This window comes from Equus przewalskii, chromosome X (genome assembly GCF_037783145.1).
Source record: "Equus przewalskii isolate Varuska chromosome X, EquPr2, whole genome shotgun sequence".
NCBI lineage: Eukaryota > Metazoa > Chordata > Mammalia > Perissodactyla > Equidae > Equus > Equus przewalskii.
Genome location: NC_091863.1, coordinates 19,574,740 through 19,593,834, shown reverse-complemented (window position 1 = coordinate 19,593,834; position 19,095 = coordinate 19,574,740). Strand labels below are relative to the sequence as shown.

Genomic DNA, 19,095 nt, shown 5'->3' with positions numbered 1-19,095 from the left:
TGCTAATGAATTTGAATTTGAATCTGTAAGAAATGAGAATCCACCGAAGGTTTTTTCAGCTGGAAGGTGAAATTATTAACTGTATTTTGAAAAGGTAATCCTAGAAAGACTGTGGGGAATGGACTGGTAAGGGACTAGATTAAGACAGAAAGATCAATCAGAAAGCTAAGGACGAGACAACCAAGAACTGAACCAAAGCAGAAGACTGTGAGAGTAGGAGGAATATCTAATACCAAGATACCCAACTTGGGCAACTTGCAGGCTTCTATTATCCTGAGTTGGGACATACTGGAGGGTATCCCTCTGTACACCTCACAAGATTACTGTGAGGAACAAATTTGATAAGGTTGGGAAAATGTTTTGAAAACTGCAGTGTACTGTGTAATATATAATGTATATTGACATAATGGAATCCTCTCTTTACAAAATCACTTGTCTCTTTCTTTAAGCCACATTAAATAGTTTTGATAGGTGAGACCAGGAAAAAAATGGTGTTTAGGGAGAAGGGTCCTAATAGCCCTACAGACAGGTAGCTAAGTAAACCAGTTTGCAAGATTTTCAAAGTTCCCACAGGAACCCCAAAAAAGCCCAGAACATTTCAAAAGATGGACAGCTTTCTATTTTCATTCAAGTTACTGCATATTGAGGAAGCTGCAAAATCACATTTCTTTTTTTTTTTTTAAAGATTTTATTTTTTCCCCTCTTTTTCTCCCCAAAGCCCCCCGGTACATAGTTATATATTCTTAGTTGTGGGTCCTTCTAGTTGTGGCATGTGGGACGCCACCTCAGCATGGCTTGATGAGCGTGCCATGTCCACATCCAGGATCCAAACTGGCGAAACCCTGGGCCGCTGCAGTGAAGCGCACAAACTTAACCACTCGGTCACAGGGCCAGCCCCAAAAAACCCCATTTCTGTTATCTGATTCCTAAGAACACTGGGAAATGCAGCCTAGGGACTGTCTCATTTATTTTATTGTAATTTTATTTTTAAAATAAACATGTATATATTTAAGGTGTATAACATGATGATATGATATATATAGTGAAATGCTTACTACAGTCAAGCTAAGTAACATATCTTCTCCTCACATAGTTCCAGTCTTCAATACAGTATTATTAACTATAGTCATCACGTTGTATATCAGGTTTTTAGATTTACTCATCCTACATAACTGCAACATTGTACCCATTGAGCAAGGTCTCCCCTGCACCATTTTGACTCTTGGGCCCTGCTCATGGAGAGTTAAGCCTGGGCAAAACTAGGCACTTCCTACAGATGGGAAGCTGAAACCACTCAAAAAGAGACTATGGTGAGTCATAGTCAAGATTGAGAGGGTAGTGACAGGACTGCAGATCTCGGAACCACTTTAAAGTGTTATAAAGCACATAATTCCTCAGCAAACACAGGATCAGATGTTGTCATGAATTATTATAGAGGAGGTCTCCTAGAAGAGATACAGGGAAGATGACATTTCTATACACAAATACTCCTCAGCCTAGGTTTATATAATCATATCTACAACAGAGAAGAGACAAGATTGAGCAATGCTAATTAACTACCATTTGTCAAGTGTCAGCAATACAGCTGAAAACTTCACAAGGATGGTAAATTCCCACGAAAAATGTGGAAATATTAAAAGATGCTATATGGGTTTTTGCTTTCATAAAATTATTTTTGGTCACATTAGAACTCATTTTGTTTGTAAAATTTAATTCCCTTCTCATTTATAAGTATTTAACTTGATACAGGTGTGAAAGCATAGATATCTTTTATTTTCATATCTTCATATATAACCTATATGGATATATAGAAATCATAATGATAATGTATAATAATGTAATATATAGAAATCATATTTTTAAATACTCAGTAGTTCTTATACATTACATTAGAATTCATCAACATGTGTTTTTTGAAGAATTTAGTAATCACATGGGCAACTTTTAAAAACACTAATGCCCCGGTCCCATCCTCAGAAATGCTAATCTAACATCCAGGGTGGGCTGAGCCATCAGATACTCTTTTTAAAACCCACCCAGATGATTCTAATGTGCAGTCCAGGTTGAGATCCACTGTCTTTGCCTGATACAGAGACAAGCATATGATGAAAATGAAATGCTAGGGTGAAGAAAAATTCTAAATGCAGCATTCTCAGAATGTTCCATCTGTCTTGAAATGTTCCTTTGGTTTTCAATAAAAAATTTCAGAATCCTAAAATGGCTGGGGCAACATCAAGATTTCTAGGATGCAAGCACTTAGTTCTCAAAGAGGACTTGAGTCTATACTATACTCATTTAGTGCTAAGGACCATATGACAATTTAATGTTTTGTTTTTATTTTCTCTTGTAAGTAGCTTCATTGTTCTCATAAAAAAAATGTGTGCCTATATCGAAATATTCAAATAGAGAAAAGCAATATGGAAAAAATACAAAGCACCTAAACTTTTCACTACTCAGATATGATTTTTGACATTTGGTAAACATTTTTCTAGAAATCTCTCTAAGCACATGTACACATATATGAAAATTACATAAGTGAACTATACTATATAAGCTGGTTTTTTTTTTTAAATTCGGCACTATTATGTGGCCAAATATTTGGGCCAATATAGATTTATAAAGTAAATTTTAATGACTGCATATTAACTGTGCATTTACGTAGGGTATTTTTAATGTTTCATGGGTTCTCTGTACTCTTTTTAGAACTAGCTGATTCACCTACAACTCTCTGAACTAAAGAAATATCACAACAAAAAATTATAAAATTGTATTTCTGTATATTAGGGAATAGAATTGGAGACCAACATTTAAAAATAAAAAATAACTTTCCCCAAAATGAACTCCTTAGGTATAAATCCAACAAAACATGTATAGGACTTGTATGCTGAAAACTACAAAATGCTAATGAAAGAAAGAAAAAGACCTAAATAAATGGAGAGACATACCATTTTCATGGATTGGAAAACTCAACATAATAAAGACGTCAATTCTCCCCAAAGTGATATACAGATTTAACACAATTCCAATAGATATCCCAGCAGGACTTTTTTGTTGATAAAGACATGCTGACTCAAATTTATATGGAAATTTCGACAAAAGAACTAGAATAGTTAAAACATTTTTGAAAAGAATAAAATGGAGGAATCACACTACATAAAACTTATTACAAAGCTACAGTAATCAAGACTATGGTGTTGGCAAAAGGATAAACACAGAGATCAACAGAAGAGAATAGAGGATGTAGAAACAGACCTACACAAGTATGCTCAAACGGTTTTTCATAAGGGTGCAAAAGGTCCAATTCAATGGAGGAACAATAGTCTCTTCAGTAAGCAGTGCTGGAACAACTGGACTTAGGTAGGTCAAAAAAAAAAAAGAAAAGATGAACCTTGTCCTAAGCCTCATCCTTATACAAAAATTAACTTAAAATGGATCATAGATCTAGATGTAAAATTTGAGTTCTTAGGTATAAGACCCAAAGCATGATCTATAAAAGGAAAATTTGATATTCTGGACTTCATCAAAATGAAAAAGTTTTGTTCTATGAAACATACCATTAAGAGAATGAAAAGACAAGCTACAGACTGGAAGAAAATATTCGCAAATCACATATCCAACAAAGGATCTGTATCTAGAACATATAAAGAATTCAAAACTTAACGGTAAGAAAACAAACAATTCAAATAAAGAATGGGGAAAAACTTGGACACCTCATCAAAGAGGATATAAAGATGGTAAATAAACACATGAAAAGATGTTCAATATCACTCGCCATCAGGGAAATGCAAATTAAAACCATGATGAGACATCACCCACACTTATTAGAATGGCTAACTAAAAAACATCAATAATACTAAGTGCCAGCGAGGATGCCCAGAAACTAGAACTCTCATATGCTGCTGGTGGGAATGAAAAATGGTTTCACTACTCTGAAAAATAATTTGGCACTATCTTAAAAGGGTAAACATACACTTAACATATAAGCCAGCAATTCTACTGCTGGGTATTTTATCCTAGAAGAATGAAAACTTATGCTCACACAAAAACCTACACACAAATGTTTATAGCAGCCGAATTAACAATTGCCCCAAATTGGAAATAAGCCAAACACCTTTCAATAGGTGAATGGATCAAACGAACTGACACATCCATACAGTGGAATAAAACAACAATAAAAGGAACGAAGTGAAAGAAGACAGTCTCAAAGGCTGTGTACTATATGATCTCATTTCTATGACATTCTTGAAAAGATAGAACTATAGTGATGAGGACAGATTCATAGTTGCCATAGTTAGGGGTGGGAAAGAAGGGAGATTATAAAGGGGTAGCAAGAGGGAGTTTTTTTGGGGCGGTGGAACTATTTTGTATCCTGATTGTGGTGGTAGTTAACATGAATCTATACATGTGCTAGAATTTGTAAAATGACAGTCTGCTATAGACGTGAGTAGGTTAAAATGGATGCACATTTGAATAGAGGAAAGTCAAGTTATCCTTTTAAGTGGTTCACTATCTAGGTTTAATTTCTAGAAAGCTGAAGTAGTGAATATAATTACTTGAGTGCTAGAACTGCTGCTAATGCTGTTGGGGTTCTCTCTGTCTTCATGACCCACTGAAACAAAGTAATGAGCAGAATATACGATTTAGTTTGCTTTCTCAAATCCTCAGAGCTAAAATTTCTCTTGTTATGAAGTTCTAATGGAAATGTTAGAATTTTTCTCCAACGTTCTTTGGGGGAATCATCCTTAGAATTTCATTTTATATTCACAGATCAAGTACCTTCTCACTCCCAGCTAAGCAAAGAAACACATGTTACAAAGTTTCATTTTGCACATCTCTGGGAATGGCATATTCAGTATGGTGGATCCCAGATGGAACATAATGCCAGAAAATATGACACTTTGTAAGCAAAAGTGATGCAAATCAACATATGATGGATGAGGTTAACCATCTGAATGAACCTATTTCAAAAGTATAACTCAAAGAAATAGCACAAGGGAATTGCAGGAAGGGGGTGTGGGTGATGGAAGCATTCTATATCTTGATTGTGGTAGCAATTAACATGACTCTATACATTTGTCAACACTCACAGACCTACACATCAAAGAGTGAATTTTACCGTACGCAAATTTAAAAATAAATTTTCAGAATGCAACCAACATAACCCTCCAAAAAAGTAATATGTGCTCATTGTTGAATACGTGGACAACAGAAATATAATGTTATATACCATATACTAATCAAGTTAGTGGCTTTCTTCTTCTTTTTTTTCTTTTTCTTTTTCTCCCCAAATCCCCCCAGTACATAGCTGTATATTTTAGTTGTGGCATGTGGGATGCCACCTCACATGGCCTGATGAGCGGTGCCATGTTTGTGCCCAGGATCCGAACTGGCGAAAGCCTGGGCCGCTGAAGTGGAGTGCGTGAACTTAACCACTCAGCCACAAGGCCGGCCCCAAGATAGTGGATTTTAATGTACCACAGTATAAAAAGTTTACTGATATGGTTTCAGATTCCACATTGGAAATAACCTTTAAGAAACTAACACGCTACGAGGTTTGGTGTAGTGACAAAAGAGAATACCCACTACTAATGGAAAAGGCTATTAAGGGCTGGCCCCGTGGCCGAGTGGTTAAGTTCGCACACTCCGCTGCAGTGTTTCATTGGTTCGACTCCTGGGCGCGGACATGGCACTGCTCATCAAACCACGCTGAGGCAGCGTCCCACATGCCACAACTAGAAGGACCCGCAACAAACAACATACAACTATGTACTGGGGGGCTTTGGGGAGAAAAAGCGAAAAAAGAAAATCTTTAAAAAAAAAAAAAAAAAGGCTATTAAAATACTCCTACCTTTTCCAACTACATACCTGTGTGAAGCCAAATTTCCTTCATACACTTCCACAAATAACCAAACAACATATCACAGTAGATTGGCTGCAGAAGCAGATATGAGAATCCAGCTGGCTTCTAAGCCAGACATTAAAGAGATTTGCAAAAATGTAAAACAATGTCACTGTTCTAAATTATTTTGCTTTGTAATATAGTTATGTTTCACAAAGATCTTATTTTTGTTATATAATAGGTTTATTATTACTTATAAATAAGTCAATACTTTATAAATGTCTATCATAATCAAATAAACGAATACATAAAACCCACATAAATGAAAACTCTTTGGCATCCTCAGTAAATTTTTTTTTTTTTAAAGATTGGCACTTGGGCTAACAACTGTTGCCAATCTTTTTTTTTTTTCTGCTTTATCTCCCCAAACTCCCCTGTACATAGTTGTATATCTTAGTTGCAGGTCCTTCGAGCTGTGGGACGTGGGACGCTGCCTCAACGTGGCCTGACGAGTGGTGCTATGTCCGCGCCCAGGATCTGAACCCTGGGCCGCCACAGCGGAGCACGCGAACTTAACCAGTCGGCCACGGAGCCAGCCCCCTGGCATCCTCAGTAATTTTTAAAAAATTTTTTTAAAAGAATATATAAAGATTTATTTTTTAATTTTTATTCATTTATTTTTTGAGGAAGATTAGCCCTAAGCTAACATCTGCCGCCAAATCCTCCTCTTTTTTGCTGAGGAAGACTGGCCCTGAGCTAATATCCATGCCCATCTTCCTCTACTTTCTATGTGGGATGCCTACCACAGCATGGCTTGCCAAGTGATGCCATGTCTGCACCAGGGATCCAAGGTGGTGAACCCCACGCCACTGAAGCGGAACGTGCGCACTTAACCACTGCACCACCAGGCTGGCCCCCAATCCTCAGTAATTTAAGAGCATACAGGGTCCTACAGATCAAAACATTTGAGAACCACTGTGCTATACCACCACATACATTCATCAGCATGAGAATCCGTTTTGCTGTGAAATTTCAAGCAGGTCTTTCTTGACTTTAGGCTCTCCTTTAATCTTTCTTTGCTCATCAATTCCTGAAAGAAGCAGCTACTGAACATCACTAGATAGAAAGCTGTAGTTTAGGGAAATTATCCTCAAAAGATTTCTTTTTTTTTTCTTTTAAGAAGGTTAGCCCTGAGCTAACTGCTACCAATCCTCCTCTTTTTTCTGAGGAAGACTGGCCCTGAGCTAACATCCATGCCCATCTTCCTCTACTTTCTATGTGGGATGCCTACCACAGCATGGCTTGCCAAGCGGTGCCACATCCACACCCGGGATGGGAACCAGCGAACCCCAGGCCACCAAAGCAGAATGTGCGCACTTAACTGCTACGCCACCAGGCCGGCCCCTATCCTCAAAAGATTACCTGCGACATCATCCACATGATTTCTAAATTCTTAGTATACATATAGATACAAATCCTGGGCAGTCTGGGGATTTTCCTGCCACTATTCTTAAACATTCTTTGCTGGTGGATGGAGACTGAAGGTCGTCTACAGGCTGGCTATAGGCTCCTGAGAGCTGGGCCAGCAAATCATCTAGGTTCCCAGCATCATGAAGAGCTTCTCAAACAGCCAAGGAGCCCTGAGCACCTATGCAGCCTGAAGGAGGCCAGGGACCTTTCGGGAAGCCAGCTGGATAAACTTCACAAAGCCACCTACCGTAAGAGTTATAATATAGTAGAGCATAGTAAAAACAGAAAAAAAAAATTGAGAGAATACCAGGATTCAGGTGAGTTTTGAACCAGGAGAAAAGGTTACTGCTTTTCAAAACCAAGCTAAGACCAACACATTACAGGTGTTGGTGTGAACATATGGTAAAGCCACTCCTGATTTAAGCCAAGTACAAAACAAACCAACACCCATCAAGTAGAAAATACTGGCACTCTGACTTTTATTAGTAGTAGTATTTTTTGGAATCTAGGCTTTTGAGAATCTTTCTACAGTGCCTTGGAAAGGCAGCTGAATTCCTGAACAGAAATATGGTTAGTTCACTTAACACAAGACTAAGCTAGACAAGAAGACATGGAAATTTGTATCTGTAACTATCTGCAAAGGGCCGATTTCCACATGTGAACCATAACATACAGTTTCTAGGCAAACCAAATGAGAGAGACAGCCATTGTCTGAGGCGCTCTCCTCCCCTCTCTCGTGTACATGTGCAGCAGAGAAAGGATAGTTCCATTTTGCTCCTTGAAGTCAAGGTCAGTGGTATGAAAATCTCACTTTTGAAAGGTTAAATGCAATCTGTTCTGATTCAGTTTCTTACACTACTACAAGGGAGTGGCTCTAGATGACTGGAGTTAGACCTGGAGTTGAGTTTTTCCTAAACACACAAGGTTAGAAAAATCAAACTGAAGAAAGGAATTCTACTGTTTTCGCACAGGTAGTTTTCTGTTTTTATCCACTTGTTTTCAGAAATTTGACAACTTCTATGCCATTTCCTCAGAATTTCAAAAAACCTTCAATTTTCCCTTGAGAGGAGGTGAACCATATCAGAAAGTGCTGAAACCCCAGGCTTCCCTTCAATGGCTGGACTAGTCCATTGCTGGGTGGCTATTATCAGCTTTCTGGACTCAGCCCCCAGCCATCCTTGTGACCTGGCCTAGCTTGTAATGATAATGCCTAGGGCTCTTGTGGCATCCTACTGAAAGAGTGACTATAGTGAAGACGGCGAGCAACCTGTTATTCATAAATGGCTATCTTAGCATATATGATGGGCAGAATTCTGGACTAGGGTCCCCAAGTATGGTCACAATGCTGACATTTTTGTGACGTGTGGGGGTCACTTGATAGCATCAGCCTCTCAGAATATCAATCACTTTTTACCAAGCACCTACCAGTTAAGGCACAATACTGGGTGCTAGGCCTTGAAGGAGTTATAGCCTAGTGTGCTTTCCTCACTTTCTGCCACTACCCTAAGCTACCCTTACTAGTGTCCTTTCCTAAGGCTGACTTTGATAACCTACTCACTAATACTGAAAAGGAAACCCCCATACTGGCAAACTGCAGGGAGGCCCAAGAGGAAGCACAGCACGGTGGGGTATCATTCTGACCGCCTGGGAGAGGGAGAGCAGCAAGATGACGAATGCTTCTACATATCTAGAAAGACAGCAGCAGCAAAGCCCTGGTCCAAGTCTGAACCTCTGGGGGGGTTCTGAGCACATAAAGGAACGCGGCCAAGCTATGTTCATCCATCGTATTCCAGATCAGGAAAACGAGCATTAATAACGAGCGCTCTCTATGCATCTTCTAAGCACTTTACATACGTTATCCCATACAGTCCTTGATATGACCTTAGGCAGCAGGTGCCATCACTATCATTGTCTTATAGGCTACAACATCGTGGTTTGGAGAAGCTCAGTAACTAGCCCGAGTTACAGAACTGGTAAGCCACTAGATAAGAACTCTGAACTAGGTGTCTGAGTACAAAACCTCACAGCCTATTGTGAGGCTAGCAGTGGCTGGTCTGAAAACTGACATAATCAACTGCTAAGCTTTCAGAACATAAGGAAAGGACAGGCAAAGGTCAGGGCTCTAACTGCCTCCACCTCTGACAGAAAACTCAGGAGGGAGAATATGAGTATTCGGGGGAATGGCATGGGCAAGGGAAAGGCTATGGCCCAAGTTCAGATCCTTCAGGTAGCTCTGGGGTCAGTCCTCAACAGACAACAGTGGTCCCTGTGGTCAGGGCACCTCAGAATTTGGTGTGGGTTCCGTATTAGTTCCTCAAGATCATGCTCTACTTCTGAGCCTCCCTAAACAAGGTCCATGCCGTGAGGCTAAGAGAAATCAACGGTAAAGGGGTGTTCTGATAAATATAGAGAGCACAAGTAAATGTTGTTTCTTCTATAGAGGAGGAAAGTCAGGTGGCATATGAGGCTGTATCTGATCCGATTTGCTTATTAGAACTCCTTTATAACAGCTAATATTCATGCCATGATAAGCTGCTTGTGTAGAATACATAGCTGGCATGCTTTAGGGCACTGGATTTGACTAGTTATTCACTTAGATTTGTTCAATAATAAATTTACTTACAATGAGATTCTACTCCAACCATTACCAAATCCTTTGTTTCTTAGTTTTTCTGTGAGAACACGTCATGACATAGCAGCAAAACCTTATACTTGACTCAAAATCAGCCTGCTTGATATTCATACTTAAGAAAAATCAGCCATTCACTAATAAAAACATACCAACCCTCCGTCACGGGCCCTGGTTTTAGAATCTGACATTTAAAAAATGCAACTTGTGTCCATGGTGTTCAGTTATGCTTAGTTTCCCTATCAAATGGTGTGAAGCAAAAAGAAATACTAATTCTCAATATATACTTTTTATTTTGTTTTAATAAGATTTAGGGGGGCCGGCCCCATGGCTGAGTGGGTGGGTTCGTATGCTCCGCTTCAGCGGCCCAGGGTTTTGCTGGTTCAGATACTGGGGGCAGACCTGGCACCACTTGTCAAGCCACGCTGAGGTGGCGTCCCACACAGCAGAGCCAGAAGGACCTACAACTAGAATATACAACTACGTACTGGGGGGCTTTGGGGAGAAGAAGAAGTAAAAGAAAAGATTTAGGATGAGTGCTACGCATTCCTGAAGAAATTATCCTTCTTCAAGCACCGCTGGGCAGCATGAGTTGTGCAGCCTGTGATGCTGATTGGGTGGGATGGATATCTACTGCTTCTGTGCATGCCTTTTGTACCACTTATAATTATGCTGTTAAGATTCTTTACAAAAAATGAACCCAATTTATTTTTTAAATGTTCTAAATATAAATGCAGAGGCAAAGAAATAAACAATAATTCCAATAGTGCTTAGAGTTTAAACTATTTTGAACTAACGTACCCGTGAGACTATTGCATATTGCAACCCATAACCTAAAACTATCAGCCCACATCACCACAGGTAAGAAATGAGAAATTTTGAGGGTTATTGAACACCAAATATTTGCAGCGGAACAGGAGAGCATTACTGAACATCATTGTATGGCTCTAAACCCCACAGATCCACCTGCACAATATAACTCTGTCGTGATGTGCTGCTATACTTGAAAAGTGAAAGGCCATGGAAATGACAGTAGCCCTGTTAGTGATTTAGATGGGGGAGGGTGCGTGGGGGTGAGAGAGTAACAAAGGGCTTTGTCAGTGCCTTCACGACCTTAAATACTGTGGAATTTTGTGTTAACCTGAGAATCTCGTGTACCACTAATAAACCTTCTGCCAATATGACAGCAGTGAAGAAAAAATTTAAAGAAAAAATTTAAAGAAAAAACCAGAAAGTATAACCTTTATTTGTTGATTCCTTTGGTTACTGAACATTAAAATGCACATAGGACTGAGAGCAAGGGGCTGTGGCAGAGATCACAGATGAGACACAGAAGAAAGCACAGTCCCTGTCCTCAGAAAGCTTACTTCAGGAAAATTCTGAGATTGTGAAACCAACGGCAAATTTCTAAGGAATTCAACCACCAATTTCTGGTCCTAGTGTTCATCAATGGTTATGAAATGCACGGCACTGCCTAGCTGGTCACTGCTAATGTTTCTAGGCGGAGGGCCAGCAATACCTCTATGTTTAAAAATCCTAGTAGACTGCGGTAAGTATTGCTCCTTCACAAGTGGCTGGAAACATTACAAGGCTGGTGAGGAATACATTTTGCCCCACTGGAACACGCTGAAACCTACATAAGCCATCAATGAGAACTCAAGGGCATATTTTAGTTGACCATCCACCTTTAGAAACGAATAGCTCTTTAAGTATTAAAATGAGGGTTTAATGTACATTATAACTAATAGTACTTGAGATGAAAGTAAATGACCCACTATCCCCCTCTCAGGTACCAAGAGGGGTCAGACTTCCCATTTATCAGCAAGTCTTCAGGGTAGGCAGCATCTCAACCTCAGACTCTCTTCTGTGGCTGCTACATGGACGGCTGAGGGGAACACTTCAAAAATGAACCAGCTAAACAAACTTCCCAGCAGCACTTGACAGAGCTACACCTATTCTTCCCATTTCCAAAGCAGTGGAGAATTAATTACCAGTTCTATGGATCTATTGTAAGTATAATAGACTAAAGAGCTATCACAGACACATTTATTGTAAAAGCACAATCCCAAGAGTGTCTAGTGGAGGGCCAAAACGATTAACACAAATGCTTTGTCAGATCAAAGATAAAACCTGCACCGCCCAATTGAGGAATGAATTAGAACAGTGGGTTATCTTTCAAATTAACCAGGGCAGTTAGTGAGGAAAATTTCATGAAAGTGTAATTCTTAGCCTTTGTGAATCCACACAGCAGGCATTCTGCCAGCTGACAAGATGATGAAATTTTCATGCTTAAAAAAAGCCCTCTTCATTTCCCAATTTAGATTAGCTAGTGTTTCTCTCTCTTTTTCGTGTGTGCATGTGTCTATTTGCTCTTCTGGAGCAGAATTTAAAGGGAGGGGGAAGACATATCAATTTTTCACTGTAAAATTGAGTCTTTCAAAAACATCCCTAAAAGCTTAGAGATATAGTCTTTAAGGTGGCTTTTTATGATTTTCAAAAAATACCAGTTTAATTTCAACTTTGTACAGAGGAACCAACAAGGACCGGGGCATGAAGTCAACTTTGAATTAGAGCTTCTGAGCTACCTCAAAGCCGTTCAATTCTTTATCAAATATCAGGAGAAAGCACTAGAGTTGTTTTCCTCCTAAAGAAATTAATATATTTCTTAAAATGTCCTTGCTCGGTGCTTTTTGTATTTCTACATATACTGAAATTTAAAAGTTCTAGAAAATGAGAATTCGGGGGATACAATCATTGGTATATGGTGAGAGAGAAAAAAGCATTTCCTCTCCTTTTAAAGGAGCCAATATTAAAACAGTATGATAAGATATAGATTCATTCTCAGATACATAAAATTTTTAATGTTTGTTGTATCACATTTATTCAGTCAGCACTATTCATTCATGACAGAAAATAACACAATATGTGATGTATTTTTTCAAAGGTGATTTAGAAGTATACTTTGTTACCCTAAACTTTTGTCTCTTTGTTCTTGACAATCTGATTTCTTGGTGATCTAGAACTATGTTCCTTGGCAGGGTACAGTGTTTGGTCAAGTACCATACTCCTCCACTGTCTTACTAAAGCTCCTTCCTTATGGAGATGCCTTCCTTTCTCAATGCTGGTTGTACTTCTTCTGCAGGGATTCTAAGACTAAAATGAACAAAATATTGAGACTCTTGCTCGCAGTCCACTAACAACTTTTATGTTCAGTGGGTAGTATTTTTTAACTTGCAAAATAGGAGGAAACCCTTTTGGTCATTAGCTTCAGAGAACAAATACTTAAACTCAGTACTTACTACCAATATCCTTGCCTCCAATACACTTGGTGTAATCTCCAGCTGGATGACCATCACTATGGGATAGCACACTGAACTAACTGTAATCAGTATCATTCGAGGCACAGTAACAAAAGAGACTCAATGTCATGTCCCTCTCCAGGAAAAGTTCCTTTAAGTCTGGAATCAGAAGGAAACAAAACTGTCTACCAATGAAGTAGAAGCTGGAGGTGCATGAGCTTTCTGCAATAAAAGCTCTGATCCTGAGAATATTTGAAACATTTGTTCAGCATGAGGCCATGAAAAGAACAAATAATGGATTTTTCTCTATCCAATCACATATGACTGAGATCAGAAAGTAAAAAAATACTTTCCTAATTTTGAGGACAGTCATATCAATCTTCAACTTTAGGAGTGACATTTGGGTATTTTAATTAGAAATCCCTTAGAAAAGTCAATCAAATGGGCAATTAACTACATGAAAACTGTTACTTGCTGTTAGTGAGATGGCTGATGGACAAAACAACTAAAACAAATGCTATATAAACCTTGGGTTAAATTCTGGGTGCCTAAAACCAGGTTATTTAGCTTTAAAAATACTCATATAACCACTAACACCACTACCACTGAAACACACACACAATTAGGTTAGAAATCAATCTTTCAGTTGGGGCATATTTCTAACTATACAGAAGATCATTTTCCTGCCTATTCTCAACTTAGTCAAAACAGATTGTCCCTTCTTATAGAAGGAAATAGATAAGTTTCTCCTAGTATTAACATTTCCATGGTGAAGATTTTGATAGACTAAACACAGAAAGAAAACTCAGAATTCTTCCCAAGAGTCAAGAATCATGCTCTGCTCAATGAGGCCTGTAAATGAGGAGCCGAATAGTTTTGATTTGGGCTCTTCGCGCTAAATAAGGACCTAACATTTCATGTGCTGAACATTTCATCCACTGCAGAATGTGAACCCACAGATAACCTTTATTCCCATCCAACTGCTCATTAAATGTGACACAGGATTATTCACTAAAATGTTTCAGATTTCCAAAAATGTAGTCATAATTATTATTTTTATAATATCTTCAGAAAAACCTACTTTTTTTTTGACAAAGCATTCTACTCCAAAATCACAATACTGGAACTCTATGTTTTCATTCTTCATCCTAATGATCTAATACTCGATTTTCATTTAATGAGGTTGATTTTAAAGAAGAAAATGCTACATTATATGCTAATTGTAAGCAGGAATTATAGAAGGTTATTGATCAAAGTCATAAGTCTTACCTAACAGAATCTGAGCAGTTTTTAGAAATGCCTTGTCAATGTAGCTGCTTTAAGTAAGTTACAGCAAACTTTCAAGCAACAGAAATTTTGTTTAGATGACAAACGATATAATGAAACGCTAAGAAAAATCAAATGGGAAATGTGGGGGTTTTTTAATCTTAATTTTTGAAGAGAAAATTCATTCATATGAAATGTGTCAAAAACAAAACAAAAACTTTGAAAAAAGAGCCTTTATAACACAGACACCTTACTCATTGCTCTAGCATTTTTACCATTATTGATAAAAATTAGACATTCTCTTTAAAACACCAGACAAATTGCATTTAAATTTAAAAGATGTTTGATTTCCTCGGAAAACTAAGCTATGAAATGGTTCGGATTAGCACATAAACACAGTCTTAGCTAGTGGGCAGTTTATTAAAATCACCACACGTGCTGTTATGGCTCTGCTTGCCAACGATAGGCAATGTTGATTTTTCCTCCTCTGTCCAAAGATCTGAGTGACCATTTAATTTAGTCTTATGTAGGCAATAGTAAACTAAAACATTTCCTCTTTATAGTCTCATTTCACCTTAAAAGTAAAAATTTCATTATTTAAAATATTGCTCAGTAGTGAGATGTAATGCCCAAAAGAAAATCAAATCATTTTCCTCCAAAGTCTTTTCAAAATTTTACCGTTTCATAAAAAACCAATAATACAAAACCATATTGTTTTACTTTAAAACAAGTACCAAATAAGTTGTGTATGCAATAAACTCATCATGGATACTTACTTCATAGTATTTTTTAATGCAACGTCTGATGTCCATGATCAATTTGTTGCTCAGCTGTACCATAAAGGTCAGAGGTGAAGCCTTACAATCGATGTTACTGCAACGATATAAGCTAGGCTCCATATCTTTTCCCTACAGAAGTCAAGACAGACAGGAATACAAAAGGTTATAAAAGGTTTCTTGTGCTTAAAAATTTACATGCTGTCCTAGTGTACAATATTCTTAATTCATTTTACTGGTGAGTTTTTAACCCTATTTTCTCAATTGCTTTCCTCCTAAAGATCCCCTTAGTCACACATACCTTCTACTCTTTCGCCACCATTATAATGGAGTACAAAGTCGAAGAAAAAACCCTGAAATCACTTTTTTACATTCAATACATGACAGACTCAATGGATAAAATGATTTGCCCTCTGAAAATACCACTGAAGTCATGTTATTAGAAATAAACCTCCTTCTTGGACATAGTGATCAAAATTTTAAATTTGCACTCATTCATTCCAAACCCGAAGATAAAGCAAGAGCACTAATGACATTAGTTCACTTTCATATCGTCCTCTTAATTTGAAGAATACAGCCTAAAAATTAACTGTTACAACACAAAGCAATCACTTATTGTCAGCTTAGTAATACTGAAATTTCTGTAATCCACGCCCCACCATGAAATGTACTTGGGGGAGGGGAAGCAGGGGAGTAGAAATTTTAAAGAATTAACTATTAGTAGCTGGAAAAAACTCTTTGTTTTGTTTTGTTTTAGACAAAGACAAAGCAAATATAATATATAGGAAAACTGTTGGGGTTTCTGGAGCATTTGTTTTCCTTCTTGATACTTAAACATCTTGGTTTCCTGCTCCAATCTGGTACATAACCCTACCCAGCACACTAAGCAATTCCAGGTGGAAGAGATTTTAGAGCTTGACATCGGCTCTTCCACAGTTAGCCCATCTGCAAGTCGTCAAGCCTCCATGCAATTAACTATCTTATTTACAGCTGTAATGAAGCAAAACTCAAGGATTTAGCAAGTATTGCTGATCTGTGTCTGCCTCTTCCTTGCACTTGCTTCCAAAGACTGCTTTGTTTTGATTCAAAAAAATGCAAAACATCTGCTGTTTGTCCAAATTAACTTAAAATAATTACTTTTAATTTAGATAAAGGATGTATTTTCTTTCAATTTCAAGGTTTCACATGGTTCTGCTGCCTACTTATTTGCCAATGGCTAGTACACGTATAACACTGCAGGGAAATCAAGTAAATTGGCCGAGTTTCCAGTTCGGATCCAAGGTCAATGATACATTTCTTGGCTGTACTTCTTTAAAGGAATGTCTCCTTGTGACTTTTTTAACGTCTGACATGCAAAGACATCAGAAAAGATAATCAGAGTACCTTTGTCAAAAAGGAGGCAAGTGGGATACGTAAAGATAAACAAAAACTTTCCAAAAACACTTAGTTCCCATTAACTTGATTTAAGATAAAGGAAAATATTGCTCTAAGTCTTAATAAATTGAGTTGGGAGTGGGGAAATACAGGTTACAAATTAAGGAATTACAATAAAAAATACTTTAAGATAATTCAGAATTTTTAAGAGAGTCCATGTAAAAACCAAGGCCAAGCACTCTAGGAAGCCAAAAACAATATTCAAGCACATTCTATTAAGAGTTTTCAAGCAGAAATAAAGTAAGTTGTGAAGGCAGAATTCATATGATGCTAAAATTCTTTATAAACACATAAAAGCAACATAAAAGTGGTTTTTTTCCTTTTTATACATACAGTGGGGAGAAAAAGCGTTTATACTAGTAGTTCATTCACAAAATGAAAAAAGGAAACAACTAACCGAACCATCGAAGACACTATCATAAATATTCTCAGTTCCGCACGTAGGGCATGGACATTTGAATCTTTCACAGTCCCTGTACTTCTCTTCATCAGTGAGCTGTGCTGGGCCACCAAGTAGAGCATCGTTCTCTTCATCTTTATGATAATGATGAACTCTAAATTGGGTGGGGTCAAGTCCTATTAAGGTAAAGGAAAAAACAAATTTAGAAAGGTACAATTATTTGAATTCCCTTATCCAAAAAAATGCTCCAAAGAAGAAAACTCACAAAAGAATGATTTTAAATTCACACACACACATACACAACCATTTGAACTCAAGTTAGAGATTCATATCACATGGACAAGTGACTTCTCTTGTTACAAGAGATTATAAATAAAACAAGTAAAGTGCATTAAAACAAGACAGAAATCTGCCACCGGACATGTGCGTTTGAAAGCAAGTACTTCTACAGGATGGTTTTACTATTTTCTTAAAGTTACAGGGGAAATCTCAAATAAATGTACAATGTTATTAAGAAAATCTCTTAAAATCAAAGTAGCACCATTAAAACTGCAAATAGAGAATAAAAACCCATTAAAGAAAACAAGTTCACTGCTATTACAACTCCTTCAAGTGCAGACACAACTGCTAGCCCTGATTTCAATGCAGTGGTCGATTCCATCTTGGCTCAGTAGTTAACAGCATGTAGGTTGCAATCTAATTCAGTGGTTAAAATTCAGTAGCAGCATCTGAGACAAAACACGACATGGTTTTTTGGTGTTCTGAATTCAGAAATTTAAAATATGTGCAAAAATGATGAATCTACAGATTCTACAGGCCAAACTGTTCCAACAATTCTGAAACCAAATATATCTTCCATATTTCAATCAAAATGACACAAGAAATCAATTGATGCGTAGTTTACGTTATCTTGTTTCCCCAAATTATTTGAGAAAAGAAACATTTTAAGGCCAACCAATTTAATTTACCCCAGGCCAAAGCATATCTGTAAAAATCTACTATTTGAAGTCACTTAAAGATAATTATTCCACACTCTATCTTGTAATATTTTCTTGAAAGCATCCCTTAGCAATCCCTAAGAATTCTAGGCTTTTTAGAAATCTAAGGAAAGCTATCATATTTATTTTAGTATAAAGGTAAATAAGTGATTAAAAGTCACAAGCAAAAAGTTCAAATAGCAAAAATACAAAAAACTATTTTAACTCTATCAACAGCTGCATAGGTAAATAGTTCAAAAGATGTATTCAGAATTCAGTGACAAGATCCTAAATCCTATTTGTTCAATTGTCAAGTGACATCTAGTAATTATAAAAGATTTGAGACCGACTCTGATACAGTAGAAAGGTACTGAACAAAGATGACAACGGGGACCGTGAGTCTCAGTTTTCTCACCTGCAAAACAGAGGTCGTGCCACCGACCATGCACTTCTAAAGTTTAAACCAGACATTAGAAGAAAAACGTTTTCAATGATGCCTATCGTGTGGTAAGTGCTCGATAAATGTCGTATGAATGCAAAAATAAAATAGTGGACAAACATGATTTAATCAAGAATATATTCATTCAAGATTATGCATCTGGAAAAATCCATGTTCATGCTGCATAGCAAGTTAACAGCTGCTCTTTGTAGGAATTAAAGTGAATATCTAATATGTTAGTGTATAATAAAAACAAAGAATATACATTCAAAACAACTTGAAAAACTGTTCTTGGTTAGTCACATAAATTACTGTCACATAGGTCGCTTGGCCCCAAGACTCACTATAGATTTTTATTTTACAAGTTACCTATCCCCTAAAAGAAACAGCAAGTTAGTGAAGTGTGGGAATATATACCCTCCCATTTAAAGACAAGGAGGGGCAGACGGCGAGAGAGACCGTGCCTATGAATGATGCCATTTCTTCTCTGTAGTGAAGGGTAACTGTTGCAAATTCCTTAAACTCTAGCTGTGAATCCAAGTGTATTCACATAATGTCTTGCTTTA

At 37.5% G+C, this 19,095-nt stretch overlaps 1 protein-coding gene across 18 annotated transcripts in view; it reads right to left on the bottom strand.

The window, feature by feature from the left end:
• POLA1 (DNA polymerase alpha 1, catalytic subunit) overlaps positions 1-19,095 on the bottom strand; it is a 286,388-nt gene that overhangs the window by 128,079 nt on the left and 139,214 nt on the right. For all 18 annotated transcript variants that reach the window (XM_070606249.1, XM_070606248.1, XM_070606253.1 and 15 more), the window contains 2 exons: positions 17,111-17,289; positions 15,280-15,411 (listed from right to left, as the gene is read on the bottom strand). In XM_070606249.1, the coding sequence (XP_070462350.1) occupies positions 15,280-15,411; positions 17,111-17,289 (311 nt within the window). The remainder of the gene's footprint in view (positions 1-15,279; positions 15,412-17,110; positions 17,290-19,095) is intronic.